A 25,541-nucleotide genomic window follows, 5' to 3' on the forward strand; every position below is an offset into this window, starting at 1 on the left:
AAAAAAAAAAACAAAAAACAATAGCAAAGCCACAGTGGTTGTCATTTAAATGAGGGACGTCACTGTGTGCTAATATAACTTTATCTGGAAAGGCAAATGAGGGACCACACTTGCCTACATGGTTTGAAGACCTCTCCCCGAGAAGGACACATCTCAGGAGCTAACATGCACACGATCACTTGGTGCCAGAGGCTCTCTCTCAAGCTGCCCACACTTCTACCATGTTCTCAGGGCATGCCTGAGCCACACCCATTGTGGACTTAAGGAGTATCTAGCACAGGGCTGGGGACATGTGTCCAGGACTTAATCAACATTCACTAGGTAGCAGAAGCTGCCGAGAAAACAATCCTTGCCCTGCACAATGGCCTCAATGGTACACTGTACCCACAGACCGCACGCCAGCAACCCTGGATTCCTGTGCCACTTTCCGATGGACCAAGGAGAGGTACAGGAATATGGCTTAGTTGACATGGCTCACGGCTTGGGAACAGGCAGAGGTGAGGTTTCCTGAATGCTCCTGAGGCAGGCTCCCGATGTGACCTTCGTTAGGTGACATGACAGCTTTCCCATGACTATCAGATGGGAATGTGGGATGCCAGCAGAGGCCCCGGAATCCAGGGGAATGTGAGGCCTCTGGGATTCCTGCTAAGCCCATTAGACACCCTAAGGCTGTCTCTGTTGATGATGGTGAGGACTACGGACTCAACCTCGGGGCAGGGGATGTTCCAGACAGTGGCAGAAGAGGCAGCCACTGCGGTTGCTGGGGAGGCTCTATCCTGTGCAGAGCTCAGTGCTTGGATTCTCACCAGGGCTGTACAGTTCCTCCCCACCTCCCACCCACTGAGGAACCAATGTGGCCTATGCTCAGTCCTGTGTGAAGCTAAGCTTGCTTCCTCCAACTAGCTGTTAGGGAAACTGAGGCCACAGGAGGCCGGGCTCTTCTCATCACACCATAGAGGGCTGGGATATAGGCAAGCCCCACTCATGTTGAGGCACAGGTCTGTGGTTACCGTTTGAACTTGGGACAGCCTGTATCTAATAGTATCTACTGGGGAGGTGGGAACTTCTGAGCCAAGCACAAGCTGTGTCGACTTCTGTGTTCTTTCCAGGCCTAGACACGCAGGGAGCACCCCAGCCACCCACACCCAGGAGCCTGCATCCCCCTGAGACTCAGTATTGTCCCACTGTGTTTTTGTCAACTTGGTGTATACCTAGACATCCCCAGGAAGACTTTATAAAGAAAACGCCCTCCCCTTCAGATTAGCCTCTGGGGGACACTTTCTTGATTGATGATGGATGTGGGAGGGCCAGCTCACTGTGTGAGCTTCGCAGCTTCACCCCTGTGAAGGTGGCCGTGAGTTGTAGCAGGCTGGGCAAACCGTACGGAAGAAGCCAGTAAGCTGTGTTGCTTCATAGCTTCTGCTTCAGAGCCTGCCTCCGAATCCCTGCCCCAAATCCCTTCAGCAGGGACTGCCATCTCTGAAATGAGATCATCCTCCCCCGACACTCCCAGCCAGTTTCGGCTGGCATTTTTATCGCAGAGGTATAAACCTACCCAAGACACCCAACCTATACTCGGGAACAGCCTCCGGCCAGGCCACCAGCACTGGCAGAGCAGGAAGCAACACGGGGGAGACAGCGACCTCCATCCTGCCTGCACCCCCAACAACCCGGGCAAGGACAGAGTATGACTGGAACAGACACGTTCCTTTACTGAACGTCTTCAGATCAACTTGGAGCCACCTGGAAAAGTGCCACTGTAGCTTTACAGATTTCAATTTCTTTTCAGCCTAAGAAGTTGGGCTTCTAGGCTTCTAGGCTAGACCACTCAGGGATCAGTGTGTGGCTCATCCACTTCCTGTGTGACCTTAGACATGTTACCTAACCTCTCTGTACCATCAAGTCCTGCCTGGAAATACTAAGCTACTCGTGTTCACAGAGGAAGGTCTATGAGCAATGCCCAGCCTCACTGGTCAAACGCCATCCCCCCCCTTCCACCGCGGTATCATCAAATACCCCAAGAAAGCTGGGGCAAAGTAGAAAGCCAGGAGCTAAGCCCAGGAAGGCACGCGTAAACACAGGGCATCTGGGAAAGAGACGTCGGCAGCCTCTGCCAGTTAGGATGGGTGCCTTTATGTTTTCCTGTGTACCTGAGGGCTGGGCAAAGAGCCCAGTGACATCATAGCTAATCACACCAGAGGCCCCGGGCTCAAGCTCCAAACCAACAAAGCAGGGAACATGTACAGGACAAGGAACATGTACACATATGTGCATGGTCACGTAGAAAACATTCATGTGTGTGTATACGTGTCTACAAATATAGAGGAATCACAGGTTTACAGGTATGTGCACACATGCGTGGTTACATACGAAACATACCAGTTCTGTGTGTGTGTTTACACTCATGTGGACACGCTCACGGTCCCTTCTAACTCTACACACTGGCTGGCGGACGACCGAGAGCCACAGTGCCCTACAGGCAAGATTCAGCTCTAAACTCAGGCTCCTCCGTGGAGGAGGCATGCCCCCTGGCCTTCTGGGGTTGGGTTCCCATCTGAGGCCTGGGATGGTGACAGCAGTGTCACAACACCGTTTGGTGGCTACAGTACCACAGAGCTCAAGCTGAGCACAGAACCGGTGCTGGTCTCACATCTGTGTTACCATGAGTCACAGGCATCCCGGCGCAGGGTAGGGAGAAAACCCTAAACCACCTTGTGGGAGCCAGCACTAGTAGCTTTATCTGCCAAGGATGCCACAGAGGGAAACTGAGGAACACCTCAAGGTGCCTATATGTTCCTGTACTATACCATGTTCACTCATTTAATCTCTGCAGGGACCCTGTGAGGACAGCATCAGTGTCACCCCAATGAGGCAGTGACAACAGAGAGGGCACAGACTCCAGGGAGCTCCCACATCCTCACCTGTAAACAGAGCCGGTGACAGCTTCTGGGCGGGGTGCTTGCCAGCCAGGGTGAGGCCTTGGCCCAGCGTGCTATTCCAGATAAGACGCTCCACGGGGAAGTCCCTCTAAGCTCTACTGATTTCTTTAGTACCAGAGAAGAGATAGCAATTCTGCCCAAGCCAACGCACAGACATAAGCCCACTGGGATCCACCAGGGGTTCAAGCGGACCATCTGTGACATTCGTGACTGTCCCAGAACCCCTGAGGAGCCATCACTTCTACTGACCCACCCAACCTCACTGTCTAGTTCATAAGAGTTGTTGACAGAGCTGGTGCCACCCAAGTCAGCTTGGAGACTCATTCATGGTGCCATTAGAAAATGCTGCCTGTTCAGCCCGGGCCGCAGCCACATACCCACTAAACCCACAGAGAGAGCATCGGGAGGCTCACAAAGGCCAGCTGAGGACAAGAGAGAGAGATTTACAGATAGGGTTACCATCTCTCTCTCTCTCTCTCTCTCTCTCTCTCTCTCTCTCTCTCTCTCTCTCTCTGTGTGTGTGTGTGTGTGTGTGTGTATGTGTGTGTGCGTGCGTGCGTGCATGCGCGCACATGTGCATGTGTGTTCTGTGCACCTGAGTGTATGGCTATACACTCTTGTGTGTATGAACGCAAAGGCCACAGCAGGGTACCAGGGTTTTTCCTCCATCCCTCCTTCACTTGCTGTCCTGAGAGAACCTCTTACTGAAGAAGAAGCTCACCGTTTGGCTGGGTTGACTGGACCACAAGCTCTCAGGATCCCTCTGTCCCTGTAGGCCAAGCTGAGGCTACAGGCGGACACAGCTATCCCCAGTGTTTTACAGGGGTGCTTGGGACACGAACTCAGGTCTTTGTGTCTCTAGACAAACGGTCTCTCTTGCCACTGAGCCATCTCCCTAGCCAACAGTCACTCTCTTTTGAAGGATTACTTAACCAGAGGCTCCTTTCCCAAGGCTCCCCAGGGGGTCACATGGGATGACAGAGACAAGGGCAGAGCCTGACACATCCTCCTGGTACAGTGCCTACTACACAGCCAGAAGGACACCCCTGTTAGCTGCTGCAAGAGAACCTTCTAGAAATCTGCCCCAACTCACTCATGTCAGCCCCCCACACTGAAGGTCCCACGGGTAACTAGATGCCACCCATGTTTCTCTTCTGTGCCTAGGTCATTTCAGAGCCATCTGGGAGCGGCAGACACCACATGGATGCACGGGTAAGAAGATCGGCAAAAGCCAGTGCCAGAGCTCTGGGCTTCCCTTCCCTTCCCTTCCCAGAGCTTCTCACTACAGGGATTAACTGGGACTGAGCCTCCTAATCCTGGTGAGTGTGGAATGTGATCATGTATGCAACCAGAACCAGCCAGATGCAGAGGGCCAGCAGCACATGGAAGGGCCCAGCTACATCTGTGGCTCTGTCTCACCGAATCTGAGGCTCACAAATTCCACTAGTCAGCCAGCCTCAGGGACCCTCCAGTCTCATGCTTATGGTACTAAGAACCAAAGAGCCCCCCCCCCCACATCCTCCAAGCTCGCCCTCTAAGACCCCAGCCCCACATCCTGATAGCTCTTGACAAGAAAAAACAAGTCTAAAAGATGAAGCCCCCCCCATAAGCTACCCCTTCTACCTCAGAGCCAGCAAGAGCCAGCACCCGTCACCCCACACACCCTGCCCTCTTTCTTCTCCCACGTGTAACAGCACAACCCTAGGTTTCTGATCCCTCACGCCCATGTCCAGCCATCACCACAGCCTGGGTGAGCGCAGGCAGGTTGCTTCAGTGCTGTGCCCCAGTTTTGCTGTCTGTAAAATGAGCACAGTAATCCTACCACCTATGCCCCAGGGTGTCACCACAGACTAAATAGGTCACTGAGGAAAGCTCACAGCGACTGTCACTCTTAGGATGACACCCGTGCTCAATAGCCGCCTGAGAACTTGCCTGCTCTCCCCCTCTGAGAAACAATGCGTTCTCCAGCATGCTGGAAGCCTCTATTCTATGCCTAGACCTAAAGGAAGCAGGGACACTTGGTCTGCTGAGAGAGGCTCAAGACAGCACTCCTCCCTGGGTGTTTTTCGGGGGAGGAGCTGAGTCCACACACAAGGTCCAAAGTCATCCCACCACCTTTGTGTCTCACCTGAGATGTCATCCTGGGGCCCACCACAGTCACAGCAGTCCCTAGGCAGGTCACACAGCCATAGGTGGCCAAGAGATAGATGCCCTAAGCTTGGGCTGTGTGCTCAGTAATTTTTACCAAACTGCTAATGCCATAAAGGCCCAGGCTCAGAGGAGAGGAGAGAGGGTGGGACCTGGGGCAGCTACTCCTAACAGGGACTCTGCATTCCCACGCCGCTCCACCCTACTTTCCCCATCTTTATCTTCTGATAAACTGGCTGGGTCAAGTCACATACAAGGCGCTTCCCACATACACGGAAAACAAAGGAACCTGCATGGGACGGACTGGAGGCTGTCATCCGAGAGTCAAACACAAGGACCTCAGCTACACTTAGCCCAACCAGGAGAACACGCCACGGGGTGCATTTGGAGGTCACAGGACAGCTTTTAGAAGTCACTCCTCCCCTTCCTACACGTGGGTCTAAGGGATGGAAGTTAGGTTATCGAGCTCAGAAGCACTGAGCACGCATCTGCAGAGCCATCTTATCGGCCCTGACTTTTCTTTTTATTGGGTTTGATATCAAGAGTCATCTCTGTTGGGACAGAGACCAAGGAGCTTATGAACAGATAATCCCCAGCCACCACAGGACACGCACACCTCCCCCTCGCTCTCTGCCCCAGACTCCTCTTCTGAAGTCTGAGCCAGGGGATCCTATCCCCTACCATCCCCCACCCAGCTGAGCAGCCTTACTCCCCAACCCCCTACACCCAGGGTCCCCTGAGCCTCCACAGAGGTCAGCACACCAGCTCTACCCCCAACAAATGACCATCAGCAAGACCCACTTCCTATCACACGTCTAAAAAGGAAACGGGAAGTCCTGAGCTCACAAACTTATCGGAGAAGACCACACACATGGGGCTGTTCCTTAACCTCACCAGGAAAGGGAACTCGGCTGGCTTTTCTCCCTTCAGCACAGCCTCAGAACGAGTGACCGAGTGACCGACCGGCTGAAATCCAAGAGATGATCCTGGGGGCCTCCAGCAGCCTGAAAGCTTGCTGGCTTCCCCAGCCTCTCGACAGGAGGAGCCACCTGAATAGGTGCTTGGGCTTACAAAGTCAAGACCTGCTGCCCAAGATGAGGGGACAGCCAGGGCCATGCCTCTGTGACAAAATCCTGAAGAGAGCCCCATGCTTCCTCCAGAACTACTGAATCTAGATCCAACTGGCTGCTGAGATTTCAGATGCGCTCAGCCACGCCCCCTTTAGGATGGAGCCCAGGGCTTCATGCCCAGAAGGTGAGCCATCTACCAGAGCAGCCACATCCCTGGCCACAGAGATCCCCGTTAAAAATCTGCTTCCCATGCTAAAATTATAATCCACTTAGTGTCTTTTGAAGAGAATGAACAGCCTCCGAGACTTCACTTTGGGAAGCAACGGGCTAGAAGAGGGATGTGAAGGCTGGGTGCAGAGCAATAATCTTCCTGTGGACTCAACGCCCAGCCACTCCCTTTCTGGAACTTTCCATGGCCCAGCCCTAGAGGAATGGTGTAAAGGCCCCACCGAGAGCTGGAGCTTCCCCTGTCTCTCTCTTGATCTCTGCCACTGTCACATCGTCACCTGTTTCTCAGGCCAAGCTTCGCCCAGCTTCACACACGGCTTCCCCACCACACAGTGCTGATCCTCTGGTCAGAGTCAGTCAGACTTCTTAGGGGGGCCAGGACTTGGGCTCTAATGAGCTGGCAAGAGGGTCAGAGCCAGGACAGTAGGTGACATTGTAAAGAGAGGAAAGGCAGGAGGCGTGGGCACTGGATTTCTCTGTGAGTGGGAAGTCAGGCTGAGCTAGCTGTCCACGAGCGACACGCAAGGCCCCGAAACAACTGTCGTCAAACAGCAATGACCTTGAACAAGTTTTGAGACCTCACCCTGATAAAAATGGAACGGGTCTCGTGTGTGGTAAGCCCTTCCAAAACGGTCATCACTGTGCTAGCCGTAAATTCTGGCTGTTGGCATCCTATCATACTAAGAACTGCTGGTTGGTCCACAGCAGGTGTCCAAGAACTAAGCACTAAGGGACCAGTGCGGGAAACAGCTCAAGCACCAAGATGCACAGAGCCCTTCAAAGGAGTCTCCCAGTGCCCTTCCTCAGAGCCTGAGTTCTTCGTCCTCTTCCTCATCTACCTGGCAACCCTAGTCCTCCACCCCTCCCCGACCCTCACATTCCAGTCACACCAGCCTCTTTCTGCTCCTCCTCTCAACCGTTCTTCCTCCTGGGACCCTGGGTTCAAGCTGCTCCCAGACCCCACCCCAGGGTCCTGTGTCCTCAGCCCTAGTCCCTTCCTCAAAGAACTCCACTGACCTCTGTCCCAGCCACACCCATGCCTCTGTTCCACAGGCCCCAAACCCCAGGAACTTTTCCTTCCTATCTCCTGACACGGTTAATCCATCCACCGCCCTCCAGACCCATCGCTGTCTTCCCATCACAACGGAGGCAGAACTCCTCCCCAACTCTCCCTGGATGTGGATGTAGAGCCAATCCCAGCAGATGGCACAGATGTGGGGCAAGCCCCACAAATTAATCCACAGCTGGATGGCCCAGGCAAAGCCATTCCCAGGTCCTTGCTTTCTGTCAGGCATGCTGGAGTTACCCGGTCCTTCCTCCACAATGCCAGGAAGCTGCTTCTGACGTTCCCTTCCTCCTCACCAGCCTTTAGTGGGCTTCTCTGTCAGGACCCAGTCTCCCAGCAACCTGCAGGCCAGGGTCCCCTCCTCAATCAACTAAGCCTTGCCAATCATAACAGATTTTTTTCTTTTTACAAAAAGCTGTCTTAAGGGATGTTAAACTAGCTGGTGGCTGAGCAGCCCCCCTGCCACAGAGACTCAAAACTAGACTAAAGGTCATAAAGCCACCAACTGTGGGCAATGACAGCACATAACAGACTATGGTCGGTCCCGAGGGCAGGGATGCCCATGAGACAGGTCAGTGCGTGTTTGCTTCCCTTCCAGGCCTGGGGCTAGAGATCAAACAGCATGGAGCCCCCCTGAGCCAATAGGATAGACTTCAGCCTCTCCGGCTGCTGCAGCTGGAATCCATGGGAGTGACACCAGAGAAGGGGCAGTTTCTCCGGAGCCTTGGCCAAGGGCCGTGCAAGCACAGAGGGCAGCCATGATGGGGACAGCAGGGGACTTAGACTGCAAGCAGGGTGAAACTGACACCCTCCAATTCACCGGGATGGCGCTGACCTACTAAGCATCCAAAAGCGAGGCCTTGGAGTTGGGGCGTCATCATTCAGTATTTCCCTACCCCCTTAGGACCCCCAAACCAGTGCTCACTGAGATCCCCCAGATCAGACTGCCCGGGGTGCGCTCCAGGCAGTGAGAAGCAACTGAGGCTTCCCACAGACGCCCCCTAACCAACCGATCAGCCGGCACATGCTACACGTGGCAGCCAGTACTTGGGCTGACCGCCATTAGTGGATGACAATAAAGTCCAGCGTACACTTCCCTGGATGTCAGCCCACATCACAGCAGAAGAAACCACCACAAGACTCACAAGAAAGGGGGAGGTGAGGCTCAGGCTCTGGGAAAGGAACCTGGTTCCGGGGCTGCCAGGTCGGAGAGCAGGCTGTGCCAGTGTTTTCCATCTTCCCCCTTCTCCTTGGCATATATTAATTGTACAGGACAATGGGCTTCATTATGGCTTTGTTATACCCATGTAGCAAATGCTTTGGTCACAGTCATGGGTCCTGACTAGGGAAACACACCCAGTGCACTTGGGGGTGGATTTTAGGGTTTGGGGGTTATTTGTCTTCTGGACTCCATTCCTGTAGTCCTATTTTATAATTTCTAAGAAAGCTTCTTCTTTTTTTTTTTTCTTTTCTTGTTTTTGGGGAGGTGGGGTGGGGGTGGGGTGGATACAGCATCTCTCTATGTGCCTTGGCTGGCCTGGAACTCACAATCCCCCTCAAAGCTGCTTATAAATGCAATGCCCAGGTGACTACCATACCTTAGCTCCACTGTAAGATACAAATAAACGGTTACAATGTATAGAAGATTCTAGTTAATTGAGCTGTGTGGATTTACAGAGCCAGAACTTAGACACCTGTCCATACTTCCTAGCTAGCCAGATTACACATATGTTGAATATTTCAATTCAACTATTTTGGAAGAGAAAAAAAAACAACACACTTCTCTACTTATTTCTACCGATCTCAGGTTTACTCACAAGCCACAGACACATAAAGGACGTTGGTTAGGAAAAAGCAAGCAGAAAGGCTCACAGCTCCAACAGCTCTGCCAAATTCTAGCAATCTCTCCATCACAAAGAAAAAGCAGGACTATCTTCCCCATGAACATCATGCTTCCTCACCCTGCCCTGGACCAACTCTCATCTCAGGCTTTTCTCTCTCCCAGAATGCAACTCTGCAGTAGGCTCCCGACTCCATCTCAGGCTTCTCTCTCTCCCAGGAGTGAAAAGCAGAGCAGAGGTATCATCCATCTTCAGCCTCACAAACAGCAGCAAGGAGAGTGAGTCTCCTGGTAGCAAACAGAGTACAGAAGTAAGGGAATCTGAGTCCATACCTGCACCACAGGGTGTCCTCCGGTTGGGGCTTTGACAGCGCCACGGCTGCCCTCTGTCTCATAGTGGGCCCGGTGATGGGGCTTGGGCTGGACCTCGATCCGCAGCTCATAGGAGCCCGACTGATTGGAGAGTGGCCACTCGAGTGGTGGAAGGGATGCCGTCACAGGGATGCTGTGGGAAGAGAAGGCCTGGTCGTGAGGACATAAAACCACATCGGACTGTCTTTACACTAAATGTAAATGGCCCCTTTTTTGTAAATTGTACCCAGGGATAAGAGAATGAAATGCTTAGTGTTGAGGGAGTACAAATTGCCCGGACACGGCAGGGGAGCTCTTCCCACGGCAGAGGACCTCCCCCGTGCCCTCATCTCCATCCTGATGCAGGCAGTGCAGCTGTTCATGGGGGGGAAGCTGATTCATGATGTGTTGGTTCCTCCATGTTTCCGGCGGCTGTGATGGCTTCTCCCCTAAAACGCTGTGAAGGACCCAACCTTGACCTCTCAAAGCGTCCCCTGCCAGAACTTTTCCTTTTCCACGGGGCAGAGGTGAGTGTAGGAAAGCTTCAGCGGCAGCTGGGAGTATGTCACTACCTCCCTGGGGACGTAAGTACGGCACCCTCTCCTACAGTCAGACGGCAAAGAGGCCAGGTGATATCTGAGAGGCCTTCTCTGTCTGATTGTCTTGATCAGCAGTGCGTTTGGGGGTGAGCTCAGGTCCACTCATAATCTCTACCTGATAGTCCACTGAGGGATGGGTCCTAGAAGCACAGGGGGAGGGGGAATCTAGCTCAGGTATGGATGAACCAAACTATGTGAACCTCATGAGAGGTGTGAAGGGAACATCAGCACCATGACTAGAGTCCTATACCCAAGTGCAAGTCCTTGCTCTAACACCTACTCTCCTGCGGTTTTGAGCAGATGCTTGCAACTCTCAAGGTCCAGTTTCCTCAACTGTGAAGTGGGCATACTGAAATCCTATGAGGAGCTTAGCATCAGGTAATCAATAACCAATAGCACTAATGGTTTTACTTGGAAGAAAAACACACACTCACACACACACCACAGACATACATACACACCACATGTACATGGGCACACATATACACATACCACTCACACACATATACACACATGTGCATGTACACACATACTACATACATGTGCCAGAACACACATAAACATGGGACATACATATACCCATACCACATACATTCTTATGCATACAGGTACATGCTTACATACACATACATGGACACCCATATCACATGCATGTGCAAGGACATATACATATAACACAGAAACATATACATACATGTACACGCACTCATATACACCACACATACATATACATGTTCATATACATACACATACCACACACATACACATGTATACATATACCACATGTACATGGCACAAATATATACATATCACACATACATATACAATACATGTACATGTGCATACACATGTACAAGGACATATACATACACACCACACACATACATTCATGCACACATACATATACACATACACATATATCTGTGCACATACATACACTACAGCATACATGCACATATACATACCCACATACCACACACATACACACACTCACACTCACACATCATTTTCTATGGACTCTTTGACTTGGCTATGGTGTCAGATGCAGAGACCAAACTTTGAGGGAAGGTTTTAAGTTTCAACACGAAGAGTTCAACTTTAGAGTCTGAACACTTCCCTGTACATACAACAGCAGCTCAACATGGGTTAGAATTAAATCATTATAGAGTCAGCCAAGGTTGTGAAAGAGTGCCCAGTACCTTTCTTTTGTGCCTCAGAAAACATAAAACATTACCTAAGATCACAGGGTGAGACACAGGCTGGGATCCACCTCTAGTCCCTTGACTCCAAATCTAGGACACACACTCATCTCTGTACTGATTTTGTCTAACCAATTTATTCTTAAATAGATCTGAGAAAAATCTCACCATGGAATGACTTTGAGCCTGACATTGGTAGATGAAATAGAAGGATGGATGGATGGATGGATGGATGGATGGATGAATGGATATATGGATGGGTAGATGGACAGATATGTGGATGGATGAATGGATAGATGGGTAGATATGTGGATGGATAGGTGGGTGGGTGGATAGATTATGTGGATGGATAAGTGGATAAATGGAGTGGATGTATCAGATATGGGTCACATATGGATAGGATAGGCAGGTAGATGAATGGATGAATAGGTGGATGGGCAGATACACAGTTTTCTTTCATAGAATTTTATATTCAAAGTTTCTCTGAGGTGGCACATGCATGTGTTCCCATGGCACCTCCTGGTTTTCGCATATGGCCGAAACCATCCATACTCGAGCATTTCCCCATTCCATGCAGCCGTGAGGTGCTAACATGCTCAGCCAGGCTGTGCCAACTCAATTCCACGCCATGTTTTATTGGGTAAGCATGCTTCCATCTGCTAAAGAAGTACTGTGTGGGCCACACAGAGTGACGGTGATTGTCCGGGCCTCCCGTGCTTCGTCTGACAGGTAGGGCAGAGAGGAGAGGTAGCATAGGTCTCCCTCACTCACCTTTCTCCTCAGCATCCAAATGAAGATTTTTAAAAACGCCAAATAACCAACCCAGGTTCACACAAGGAAGAGGCTAGATGCCACACAGAGTCCTGCGGGCACATGGCAGGGCCTTGGACATAGGTGGTCATTAATGTCACTGTTGTCTCTCTACCATGAGCTCAATCTCCTGGCATAAGGCCTGTCAGCAAAGAAGTCCTTCCTATAGGTCCCCTGGGGAAGCAAGCTCTAGAGAGAGTTCATCTCAACTGTCAGCTTGAGCTCTGGAATCACCTGGGAGACAGGCCACTAGGTGTGTCTGGATGATCTTGATGAGATTAATTAAGGTGGAAATAGTCGCCCACTGTGAGAGGCACCATCCCCTAGGCTGGGATCCTGGACTGTATAAAAATGTCTATGCTTCCTAACTGAAGACATCAGCTCCTGCCTCTGATGTTCCGGCAACAGTGGACTGTACATTGGATCTGTGAACCAGAATAGAGTCTTGCTTCTTCATTTGTATCTGCCGGGGTGTTTTAGTGTAGCAACAGGGAAGGGAACTAAGAGACCCTGTAAGTACATAGCAGAGCTGGCCAACTCCTGAGCTCTTACTTTGTACAGGCTCTAAGCCAGGACACACAGTCAGTCCTCACACAGCCCAAAGCCGCTAGCCCGTGAGCCACACCCATTGCTTTGGCCTATCTGTTTCTTACGCTATGTGAGGATTGAGCTGGGCAAATTGTTATTTGTGCTTCCTCGTCACCAAGCACAGCCCAAAGGCAGACGACAGATGCCCTCACACACAATTCCTCTTGGAACAAGGAAGCAGGGGTTACATACTGAGGTCTGCAGGCTTACTGGCCTGTTTGCCCAGTTCTCAGCTATCTGTTCCTATAAAGGAATCCAGCACATAGTAGCGTCTTTGTACTTTCTGGGTGACAGAGTAAATCATGTGCCCTAGGGGACAGCCATCATTCGTAGTGTACAATAATAACATCTTCACAACCACCTACTGTATCAGAGATACCCAGAGTACCCATTTTACAGATGAAGAAACTAAGGCTTAGGGACGTGAACATCATTCCCAGATGCTCATAGCCAGTAAGTGTCATCTATGTGACCAAATCCCATGTAAATAACAAGAAAACCGGTTCTTAGGGCACACTCAGGCACCGACAGCTCTCAAAGTCCCACTCACCTGCATATGGGAATGGCCGGCACCAACTGCTTGGGCCAGGTGGGTGGTACCAGCAGGATGGACTCTGGAGCAGAATTCCTCCTCTCCTCCTGCTCACATGGCCCCAGGAACTCCACAGTAGGGTAGATGTGGCGGGCCAGGCCCGCCTTGGAGGGGGCAGTGGACACGGGTGTCGGATCAGGACTGGTCTTCCATATTTTGGAGGGGATCCCGCAGGGCGAGTCGGTGGCCAGGGTGTTGAGGGCATCCATGAGAGCAGAGGAGCCGGTCGTGGGGGGGTACCCAGCGGGGATGCCGTCGTCCTGCGGTGCCACGTGAGGCGAGGGCTGTGGAGAGGGGCTCCGGGAGCGCTGGGGTGAGGCTGCGGGCAGAGGGGCAACCAAGGCCTCTGCGCACGAATGCCTCCGCTTGGCACCGGGTGAGGAGGAGCGGGACGCCGGACGGGGCACGGGCGAGTGTCGGCCCAGGCAGCTGTCCTCGGCGAGGCTGGTTCGAGGTGACATTATTGGAGAGGTTCTGGGGGAATAATGAGCAGGGATGTTTTGAAACTGGGGACACAGGTCGTCGGGCCCGGCGTTATTGGGTGAGACGCAGGGCGAGGTGTAAGGGGAGAAGGTGTCAGAAATGAAGCTGGCAGAGGAGCCGCTGCTAGCGGGGCTCAAGCAAAGCGGCTCGCGGTAGCCCTCGTAGCCAGGCACGGGCAGCGTGAACCTCGGGCTGGCGGCCACGCCGGCCAGGGCCAGGGCTGGCTGCTCAGGGGACAGGCCGGCGTCTCTCCCACGGAGGGCCCCCCCTGCCTGCATCAGTTCGTGGGATGGAGTGATCTCGATCCGAGGGCTCGGGCCCGAAGCCCCTGCTGGCTTGGCCGGGCTCAGAAAGTTCTGGAACCCTATACTATCCGGCTCTCCGAACCGGCCAGGGGGCTCGCCAGAGAGACTGGCGAGGGGGTTGCATGGCTTGAGGCCATAGTCCAGGACATCATCCGGGTATGCGAGTCCAGGGGGTGAGCTGATAGCCTTATGTGCGATCGGTTCTTCTGGAAAGAGAAGGGGGAGGGGGTCTTTAAGCCTCTAAAACAAAACTGGGGTGTGGAGTCACAGTCATGGGTGGGCGGGGTCTCCTGCCACTGGTTAATTTTAATACCCCACTATGCCAAACCCTGAGCTTGCCACAAGGGAAGCCACTTGGTCCCAAATCCCCTCAAAAGAGTCCAGAACCACAAGCGTCGGCTACGCTTAGCAAGCTGAAGTGTGGAAGATAAACTGGCCCAAGAGTCTCTAAGCTGAAGGCTAAAATCACCTCAGAAAGAAACTTTAGGGGCTGGTGAGATGGTTCAGTCCAGCAACTGCCTGCCACGTGAATATGAGGTTTGATCCCAGAGCCTACGTAAACATCAGGAGGGAGGTGGAGACAGGGATCCCCAGAGCTCATTGGCCAAATATGGTAGCCAAATCAGCTACAGGTTCAGGGAGAGACCCTGTCATAAAAAACAAGGTGGTGAGCATTTGAGGGAGACACCTGATATCAACCTCCGGTTTCCATGTGCACGCATACATACGCACAGGCACAGCCATATATACACGTGCCTGCATCAGTGTGCCTATGCACGCAGGCACAGAGAAAAGACGCTGGAGTGGGTTTGATATCTCCCATAGCTCACGGGACCACAGACCCCCAGCTGAACGAAGCGTACCCCAGCTGGGTATCTTACACTCCGAGTCTCCCTCCCAAATGAGGGTATTTCACGGCAGTGTGGGTCACGACCCCATTATTAGAATCTGTTAACTCCCCAGAGCTACCGTTGGCCTTCTCGTTTCACAGGCATGACGTGGCCTCAGGATACAGAGGGACAACATGGTCTCTGGGATCCATGAGTCTGCGTTCGAGATGTCCACTACCCAAGTGTGAGACGCTTTCTAGAACCGGGATTCCCTGCTCATTCCTGTCCCTTTATAGATATGGCCCAGGAGGGGACAAGAGTCCCCAAAGACACAAAATTTGCAGACTCAGAAGTCCTTCAAAGGATTCATTTGATCCCCCAAAGTCAGGATCATGGTTGCAGAGCCCGCAAACCATTAAGAGGAGGGATATAGGGTGACCTAAATACATTTTTAATAGCAGCGGCCATTTTGAGTCTCTGCTGTCCCATCTCAAGGGCCCACCACAGATGAGAGGGTCACTCCAACAGATTGTTACTCTGTCACCTCATTCTGTCCCTTGAACCCCAAGCCTGACCCCTTACATTCCTCACGAGTCACCAAGGGATGTTAATTCCCACCACCCAACACCAACTCTTTCTCCAAGGCCCCACTTCTGTGATGACGCAGCCTCGGCTCCTCAACTCTCACGGCTCCTACCCCAGCCACCAGCAAATCCTGACCTCTCTGCTCTCACGTCACAAACCAGCATCTACACTCCCTGCACTCAGTCTGCCTTGAGCGAAGCCTTCCCCCCGCCTCTGACCAATGTCCACTCTGGAAACTGTCCTTCCGTGCTTCCTCTGATCCTTCAGGTTGGTCATCATGGGCCCTGTCTGTCCCCATCACCAGCCTGGGTCCCCATTCCACCTGTGTCCAGTGTCCCCCCAGACAGCTCAGAGACAGCCCCACTGCATGCTTTTCAAGCCCTTCCTGCTCAGGGTTCTTGGGGAAGCTCTTCCCTCTCCCTTCGAGATCTTCCTGGGAACGAATGCTTCCCTTCAGTGCATCTGCTCTAACAATAGCTTCATAGATTGCCCAGCCCTCCCTTACCCCCCCCAGCAGATCTTCTCCAAACCCCCTTCCACCACCTTTCCGTTGTACCCAGTACCAGATCATACCACATCTGATACATATGTGTGTTTAGTAAACATGTCCTGCTAAAGAAGGGCCAGGCAAGCCACACCCCAAGGGCCCGTATTTTATCTGCTGATAAAGTGATTGGTACACAGCCATGTCTATTCATTCCTGGTGCTTGCTTCTTCGCTGGAAAAGGAGAGCTTAGAGTTCTGGCAGGGTCTATATGAGCCACAAGTCTTAAAATATTTACCCTCTGGCTCTTTATGGGTGTGTTGGTAGTTCTACTCCCAGTTCTGAGCTTGGGTTCACATCCGCCGTGGGTCGCCATTGTTTGCCAGGCACCCACCACAGTTCCTGGCACTTACAGCCCACCACAAACCTAGAAGATTGATAAAAGACTCATACCCGGCCGGTGTCCTGCAGACCAGGAATGGGGTCTCCTACTCTGGGGACCTGGGGTGGACACTCTGGTGATCCTTGGCCTCTGTGTACCTTCTCTAAGGTCAGCTTAGCTAAACTGACCTCAACATGCCCAGGTGGTGCCCCTGCTCCAGATGAGGGCTCCCAGAGGGCTGCTCACCGCTCTTAACATGAAAACAAATGACCTCGCTTAGGCCAGCATGGCTGGGGTCTGTTCTGGCAACCCGCAGCCTCTCCCCTCTAGGGGAAGCACCCACTTCCTCCTGGCCTTGGCAGTTTCTTTTCCCTCTGCCTCTCCAGCTCCATTCACCCACAAGCTCTGACACTGTCCCTTAAACAGCTCACGTCCCCTCAGGGGCTCTACAGCCTGTATGTCCCCAATTCTACCGAAGCAACAGTGGTATCAGCTAGTGATTAGCAAGGCTGCCTGTCACCTGACCAGATATGCCATGAGGACTCTCCTAAGTCCTACTGAGCCTCTATTGCCTGGATAGAAGCTGGTAGCCCCTCCACAGAAGAATGCCAGCATTCTTCAGTAAAGAAACGTGTCCCATGAAAAATCACATGGGACCCTGACAACACTCCTCCTCCAACATGTCACCATCTGACCTACAAGGCAGAGGGCATCATCTGTAGAGAGGGCAACTGCATAGGTAACATCCGTCAAAATCCCAAATGCACTGGGCATGGTGGCACATGCCTTTAATCCCAGCACTTGGGAGGCAGAGGCAGGCGGATTTCTGAGTTGGAGGCCAGCCTGGTCTACAAAGTGAGTTCCAGGACAGCTAGGGCTATACAGAGAAACCCTGTCTCAAAAAACCAAAAAAGAAAAAAAAAAATCCTAAATGCATCCCCGAGCTCTTGCACCACTCTCAGAAATGCATCCTATGTGGACGCTCACATCTGTAGGAGAGGAGCGAGGGGTAGGTTAGTTGTCGGCAGCCCTGGGGCTGGTGGAAGCTCTGGTTCATTCTGACCGTGACCTACAAAAGTCCTTCTGCACCAAGCAGCAGTAACCACTGAGATTCAGTAGTAAAGAAAGGGCAAGGGGCTAGAGAGATGGCTCAGTGGTTAAGAGCACTGACTGATCTTCCAAAGGTCCTGAGTTCAAATCCCAGCAACCACATGGTGGCTCACAACCATCCGTAATGAGATCTGATGCCCTCTTCTGGGGCGTCTGAAGACAGCTACAGTGTACTTACATATAATAAATAAGTTTAAAATGGGGGGGGCAAGGCGGACACAAGATGCGTTATCTGAAAGAGGAGGGGGCACACACATGTGGGGAGATGTGCACATGTGTATGTGTGCACACCTAGGCACACACAAGGCCAGAGGAGGATGTCAGGCGTCCTACCCCCTCACTCTCCACCTTATTCCCTTCAAGTCAGGATCTCTCGCTGAACTTTGAACCAGTGTGGTGGTCAGCAAGTGCCAGCAATCCTCCTGTTTGCCTAACAGCATTGGAGTTACAGGAGCGTGTAGCCACACTCACCCACTGGGCCATCTCCGCAGCCCTCTTAAAAGGAGACCTTTTGGTTTCTGTATCATGCAGAGAAAACAAACTTAATTTCGCAAACATGATTAGCCTCTGTGGGGCATGTTGGGGGAGGTGGAGGTGACTTAGAACATGACATGTGACAACAGAACTCTGCTGACTGGGCTGGAAACAGAACCTAGCCTCGCTCTGCTGCTAAGTGGCTACAGCACAGCAGAAGAAAAGTCCCCACCCACTACGGGCCCCACAGTCTCTCTCAGAACGACAGAGGAAAAGCTCGTCTGTGTCTTTGGCGCTTTGATTTTCTAGCTCGGGTCTGCAGGGCTGGAGTTTATGTGGCACACAGGGTGAAGGTATGTCTGAACCTGAGCTGGTGCTGCATGCGTGCGTGTGCACACATGCCACTTCCCGACAGATAGCACGGCACAGATGTCTAACCGGGGAGCCAGTGAGCATCAAAGGCACGTACAGTGATGTTCTGAGCACACATTCTCTATAAACGGACCAAACCAGACACCAGCCCTGTACAGAGATCCCAGCCACATTCAAACTCTGGGTCTCAGAAAGCAATCTAGAACTGTAGCCATCGTGGACGCACATCATGGGGTGTGGCAGTGCCCATAAGCCCAGCACTTGGAGGCTGAGGCAGGAGAAATGCTGTGAATTCAGAGACAGCTGGGACAACAGAGTAGGGCCCTGTCTTAAGAAACCACTCCAAATACACACACACACACACACAAACACGGGTACACACATGGGCATACACACACACACACACACACGGGTACACACATGGGCATACACACACACACACAAACACGGGTACACACATGGGCATACACACACACACAAACACGGGTACATACATGGACATATACACACACACACACTGCCACACACACAAACATGGGACACACAACACAACACACACATACACACATGGGTCTCACACACACACACACACACACACACACACAGCCTCAGAGCCCCAAGGAGCAGCCAGACCACTGAGCCTACTACTGCAATGTTTCCACTGGTTTAATCCACCCTGGTGGCAGCTTTCTTTCCTTCTTTTCCCCCTCTTGTCTCTCTCCAAGTCTATAAATGTTTAACAGCAAGCAGGGCTGTGAAGGCAACGAAGAGCCTTTGCTTTCTCGGGGATCTGACAGCGACTCTCACAGAGGGCAAGCCATTACGATCCTCCAGTCAGTGGCCGGGACCCTCACTCTTGGGCTCTTTGGAAACAGCCCATGTGCCTGCTGGGCCTTAGTGCCTCACCTGCCCATAGCCCAGATGGAAGCCAGCACAGCTCAGAACCACACCTCCAGGGCAGTTTTCTCAGGAGGGTTTCCATTAGCCTATTTGCATAGCTTGGCTCCAGGCAGCCTTGCTAGTAAACATCACGTATTCACTGTGCCTGTTCCACTCCACTCTCACCTTTTCTTTTTAAAGTGTGTGTGTGTGTGTGTGTGTGTGTGTGTGTGTGTGTGTGTGTGTGTGTTCACAGAGGCCAGGAGAGAGGCCATCAGAGAACCCCTGACGCTCGAGTTTCAAACAGTTGTGAGCTAGCAGACATGAATGCTATGGTCCTCTGGAACAGCAGCAAGTGATCTTAACTGCTGAGCTATCTGTCCAGCTCCACGTCTTAATTTTTCTTTGAAAGGAATGGTTTATGACACTCGAGGAAGTTGAGGCAGGAGCATCACTCAGTTCAGAGCCTGCCTGAACTACAGAGTGAGTTCAAGGCCAGCATGAACAGTTTAGCAAGACCATGTGTAAGAGGGCCAGGGATGAGCTCAGTAGCAGAATACTTCCATATATGAGGCTGTCTCATCTGCAGTGCTACCTAGGAGCAGGTGTGTGTGTGTGTGTGTGTGTGTGTGTGTGTGTGTGTGTGTGTGACTACATTCAAGTGGACCATCTGGACAGAGGCTCTAAGCCTGCATTTCATCCCCACTCTCTCCTCCTACTTCATTTTCTTTGAGGTATAATTTGTGTGGCGGGCAGAGGTGAACGGGTTTTGTCAAACACTAAACATCTTAGTTTGCCAGCACCATCGAGATAGGTGTAGGTTCTGTGGCCCTGCACAGTGTGCCCATGTTAAGGCACACAGGCAGCATAGGGAAACCCAGGACTTAGGAAGGCACTCAAGGGCTGGGAGCACTCCACTGAGACACCACTCCTACCAACTCAAAGAGAAAACAGTATCTAGACAAAGAGAGCCTGAGGCTGGAGAGATGGCTCACTGGTTAAGAGCACTGACTGTTCTTCCAGAGGACCCAGGTTCGATTCTCAGCACCCACATGGCAGCTCATAACCACTCTGTAACTCTAGACCCAGGGGGTCAGATACCCTCTTCTAATCTCCAAAGACACCAGGATCACACATGGTGCACAGCCATGCATGCAGGCAAACACCCGTATATACAAAAATCAATAAATAAAACTGTAAAGAGGAGACAGCTCTCTCTATGTACCATGCACTCATGGTGGGCTACTTCCATGTCACCTACCATGAGAGATGCCTGGCCTACCCTAGAGATCTCAGTCCCCAGAGGAAATAGGAAAGCAAGAGCCATAGCTGCTCCAGGTCCTCTATCCTATCCTATTCCCCAACACACACACACACACACACACACACACACACACACTTCACACTCACTATTCCCCTTGCCCAGAGTCCATTTCCATACCCACAGCTTCCTTCTCCTGGGCCACTGTCTGCCTGGCTAACCAGCCTAGACTACAGTAGCTTTTAAGCTCAGCTCCTCAACAGCTCTATAGTGAGAGCCACTGACACGGCCACCAATTCGTCCCTCCACTCTGAGAAGGTGAGTGCAGGGGTCAGGTAGCTAAAACACTTGGTATGCACCCGCCAGACACTGGAGCTGGCACATGACACAAGACATGGATTTTAACCCTCACTTCTACATGAACCACAGGGACAGCCTGCTTCCCCTTCACAGACAAGGAAATAGAAAGAAGCACAGAGCCGGCTTCACCTACCCAGAGTCCTTAGATCCTGGGAACCGGTGGGGTATGCCCACCTTGGGCTGGAGATTCTGGCCCCACTCCAGCCTAAGGATACTTTGTAGCTAGGGCTGGTGTGCATACGGCTAAGTTGTTGCCCGCCCACTCCAACAGCTGGCTACGGAGATGTGCCCCTGCTTTGCGGGATTGACTGAGGCTGAGACCTATAGCTCTGAGCTTGGAAGCCTCGACCTGCACTTCCTGTGCTCTGCAAAGGCTAAGTCAGCCTGAAGTATCGCCTATGAGCCACACCCTGGAACCTTTGGAAGTGTCCCTTGGCTGTCCTGCCACCTCAGTAGCCGCTCTGAACCCCTTGCTCATTCCTGGTCCCACTGGCTCCCCACAGCTTCAGCTGGCCATTTGGTTCTACAACTGACAGGCAAGGCTGTCTCTCACCAACACAATGCTCTTGCCATGGGGACCCGGGGCTCAGTCAGCATCTGAACCCTGAGAATACTTGGGGTGTCCCCTGCCAATTTTCCAGGAACTGTAGGACAAGACTGGCTGCCTGTCTACAAGGAAACAGAGGCACAGTGAGCTGGCTTTACAGGCTTCAAGTCTTACCAGGAGCCAGGCCAGCCTACAGCAAGTGAAAGGCTGCTCACTGTGTCCAAAGAACCCAGGACACCCCTCCCCCTCCTGTGTGACCTGAGTACACTTTGAGTCCTCGTGGGTAACAACATAGGTCAGTTGGTTTTTCTCACACAGGGCAGCTCAGCTTACTCCACACAAAGCCCCAAATACACTTACCCAAAGACTCTGGGTAAATCTTTTTTAACAATCCTGACCTCCCCTGCTATGGTTTCTCTGTTTGGTTTGACAGTGTGGCACGCTCAAGCCTCAGCCTCTTGAAACACGTTCCTTAAAAGAGGAAGGAATTTTACAGAAATAAAATGGACTGGTCAGCACTTGAAGAATTCTCTTGGCATCCCGGACTGTGCAGACCTCTGGAAGTGTGTGAAGCAGCTTAAGAAAGCCTCCAGTGCAGGCTCCCTCCTGGGACTTGTGCTCCTCGCCCCCACCCTCCCAGCTGCCCAGAAGGGAAGCCACTAACTCTCACAGAACCCTTAGTGACTCAGTAAGCTGACTATCATAACAGAAGTGTTAGGAGTCAACACACCTGCACCATTTGCTTTAAACCAAAGACCACCACACACAGCCAACACAGGTCGGTTGGTTTTCTCACAAGAACACTATAATATAGTGTAATATAGCTTTTCCCAGTTTTACAAATGGGGAAAATGAGGGTCAGAGAGGGTGAGTAATCTGCCCAGAACCACAGAGCTTTGAAGCTGCAGAGGCAAGACAGTCTGAGGCAACCTGGCCCCTCCACACACCCCCACAACCACTACTGAATCCCCACTTCTCATGAAAGAGGCTATTTTTGGAATGGTGATACCTTAACTATGAGGGGAACAATGGGCCCCCATGACTGAGCCTGCTGTGGAGCCATTGTTGGCCTGACGACATAAGATCTCAACTCTTTTCTTCTAGAATGTTCTTTTTGTTTGGCCAGGGGAGAGTTAAAGTCCCACTCTAACCACTCAGTGGTCTCTGCCAGCCTTTCCTCCTTTGCCTCCTGCCAGGTGGGTACTCACACTCAAGAATGGACCTGTGGTCAAGGCACACACTGGAGTCCCTGTATTTGTGCAGTTGAGGCAGGAGGATTTCTTGGCATTTGAGACCAGCCTGGGCTACATAGTGAGCTCCAGGTCCAGCCTGAGCTCTTCCAAAAGAAAACACACACACACACACATACACACACACACACAGAAGGAGGTGGGGGAGGGAGAGAGGGAGACAGAAGAGGGGGGAAAGAGAGAGAGAGAAAATGAGAGAATGAGAGAGAGAAAGAAATAGACAGAGAGACAGACAGACAGACAGACAGACAGACAGAGACAGGGAGGAGAGGGAGGAGAGGGAAGGAGGAACGGCCTGGACACAAGCTTTCAAGTATCTAAAAGCACAGGCAGGCAGAATTTTTAGGAAGTGGGATATAATGGCAAAAATAGGAAGCTTACTAGGCCTATAGGAAGTGCCTTGTGGGGAAGGGTTGCAAATCTGGGGGGCCCTGTCCCTGCTATTCCAACTCTTCATGAGCTCGCATCTGAGGTCTAGCTCTGAGGCATCATGGTAGCACACAAGACGCCATGGCCAGTCAACACATAGGGTAGGTGCTCAGGCTAGACTGAGATTCCCCTAAACTCCTGCATGTGTGACTGCAGGAGCCCTGTAGCAGTCCAGGAAGGTGGCGGATTTCCACCGGGCTGCATTCACAGCCTGCAGGGAGAAGCACTTTCAAGAGTCACCGATGGTCTTTAAGTAATGCAGGGACCTCTCAACAAACTTCCCCCAAGCCTTCAGTCCCGCCCCCTCCCTCACTACACCCAGAGGGCAGTGGTGACTGGATTCCCCATAAATGAGTCATGTGTGCGAAGGAGAGGATCCAGGTTGTCATACCCTTTATTCGGAGGTGACACACACAGACGGGGCCCTGAAAGATGAGAAATTCCACCCAGATCAGTGGGTCCAAGGATACCAGAGAAGGCGAGGGACCGTTTACCCTCTCGTCTCGCCAGTATGGAGGTGCTGGCAGAGGCCGCCTGGCACCCTCTCATCTTTGCTGACCTTGTCCGGGGCAAGACGGCTGTCTGCCTTCACCAGACAGAGGCAGCTTCGGTAGTGCCTCCAAGTCTGCCACCAAGCCAGGCACCCACAGGAGAGGACAGGGGACAGAACCAGAGCAAGGAGCCTAGCAGAGCAGCAGCTGGTAGGATGCTGACAAAAACACAGCGCCCTGGGCTGCATCCGATGATGAGGGGCAAGTGCACCCTGTAAGCCTCAGTCTCCTTTAAGCAGAGGGCCCCAGGGGCCCTTAACAGCTGAGGTATTTTGGGGTCCTCCTGCCTTCCGGGATCCCAGTCACCTGCTTGCTGTCTCACTAATAGCTGGTGTCCGCTAAGCCACCAGCCTGCATGTGTTCCCTTTCAGAAGTTTCTAACAAGCTGGCAGGCCAATACTACCAACGCTCCTCTGGTAGGGATAGGGAAACTTGAAGTTCAAGTACAGGGAACCCCCAGGTCACGCACATGCACAGGTGCGTGTGCGCACACACACACAAAGACATCACTGACTTGACATCACACAGTTATAACTAACAGCTACCTCATGCTGCTTTTGTGTGTGTGTGTGTGTATGTGTGCGTGTGCAACACACATGCACATGCGCATATACATGTGCACACACCCAAGACTGTGTGCCCTGGGGGCTTCCTTCCCCAGTACCCAGCAGATAACAAAATTGTCTGAACTCTCTCGCCCTAGACTGGACTTGGCTGGCCTTGAATTTCACATAAGTGGGATCACACAAACAGGGATGTGCTCAGTGTCTGATCCTAGGATTCTCCTAGGCTCATAGGTTTCTTTTTCAGAAGTGGGGGAGGGGTGCTGCTTCCTGTGAATGAACCTTCATTTCCTTTCATCAGCCACCCTCCCTCCACTTTTAAAGACAACGGGTTCCTGGAGAACAAAAGTGAGATCTGGCAGGGGCGCTTCGTTAGCAAAAGGTGAAGGGAAGATCTGATCAGAAGTAGTCACCAAAAATAGACGTGAGATAACTCTCCCACAGAAGCAGGGCTGGCCATGACACAGCCCACCCAGTCCAGGGGGAAGGGATGAAGTTAGACACTCACTGGCTCCTCTGTAGCCTCCTCCGAGAGCTGAGCCCCTCCACCCATTCCCACTCCCTCAGAAGCCAGACCCCTACAAGCAAACCTTCCCCTTGGTGACCACAGGGCCGTGAAACCCTCTAGGGACTCAGACCAAATACCATGTATACCCCTCTCCACCCCCAACCCCCATATAATGTGAGTGCCATGTTTCCCGAGGTGGGCACCCTTAATCCGTGCCCCCTCCCCCCACACACACACACCTGGTCATTAAGAAATTCCCCCCAGTCCACCCAGCAGAGGTGACATCACCCACCGTGGATTTCAAACCTGCAGCCCACCTTCTGAGGATTAGGCAGGCAAACCGCCCCTTCCCTTAGCCTTTAAGATGATTGCTGCAAACCTTTCAGGCTTACATGGTGAGCAGCCCCCTTCTGCAGGCGTGCCCCAGCAGGTCTGTTTTGATAAGGCCTTGACAAATCCCATGCATTGCAGGCCACTTTCTGGCCTTCTGAAAGCTCGTTCAGGCATAGCTCAATTAAAATTCACTGGGAAGGGCTTGCTAGGAGAAACGTACTTTATTAACTTAAAACAGGCCCTTTTCCAAATCCTTACATTAGAAAGCTGGGCCCCAGTGCCAGCTCAGGAAAAGGGGCTCCCCCGACACTCTGCCTCCAGCTCAGCTGGCTAAAAGGGAGCAAGAAAACACATTTAAAGGTCCGGGGCCCAGGGCTTTGGAAGTAATCGCCGAGGGATATGGAG

At 52.2% G+C, this 25,541-nt stretch overlaps 1 protein-coding gene across 9 annotated transcripts in view; it reads right to left on the reverse strand.

Annotated features, from left to right (window-relative positions):
* Positions 1 to 25,541, reverse strand: part of Nfatc2 (nuclear factor of activated T cells 2) — a 123,712-nt gene that overhangs the window by 77,420 nt on the left and 20,751 nt on the right. For 6 of the 9 annotated variants that reach the window (XM_021194621.2, XM_021194619.2, XM_021194622.2 and 3 more), the window contains exons 2-3: positions 13,389 to 14,424; positions 9,625 to 9,796 (exon numbers count right to left, since the gene is read on the reverse strand). In XM_021194621.2, the coding sequence (XP_021050280.1) occupies positions 9,625 to 9,796; positions 13,389 to 14,424 (1,208 nt within the window). The remainder of the gene's footprint in view (positions 1 to 9,624; positions 9,797 to 13,388; positions 14,425 to 25,541) is intronic. The other 3 variants (XM_021194624.2, XM_021194630.1, XM_021194631.1) reach the window with 1 other exon arrangement.

This window comes from Mus pahari, chromosome 3 (assembly GCF_900095145.1).
Source record: "Mus pahari chromosome 3, PAHARI_EIJ_v1.1, whole genome shotgun sequence".
Classification (NCBI taxonomy): Eukaryota; Metazoa; Chordata; class Mammalia; order Rodentia; family Muridae; genus Mus; species Mus pahari.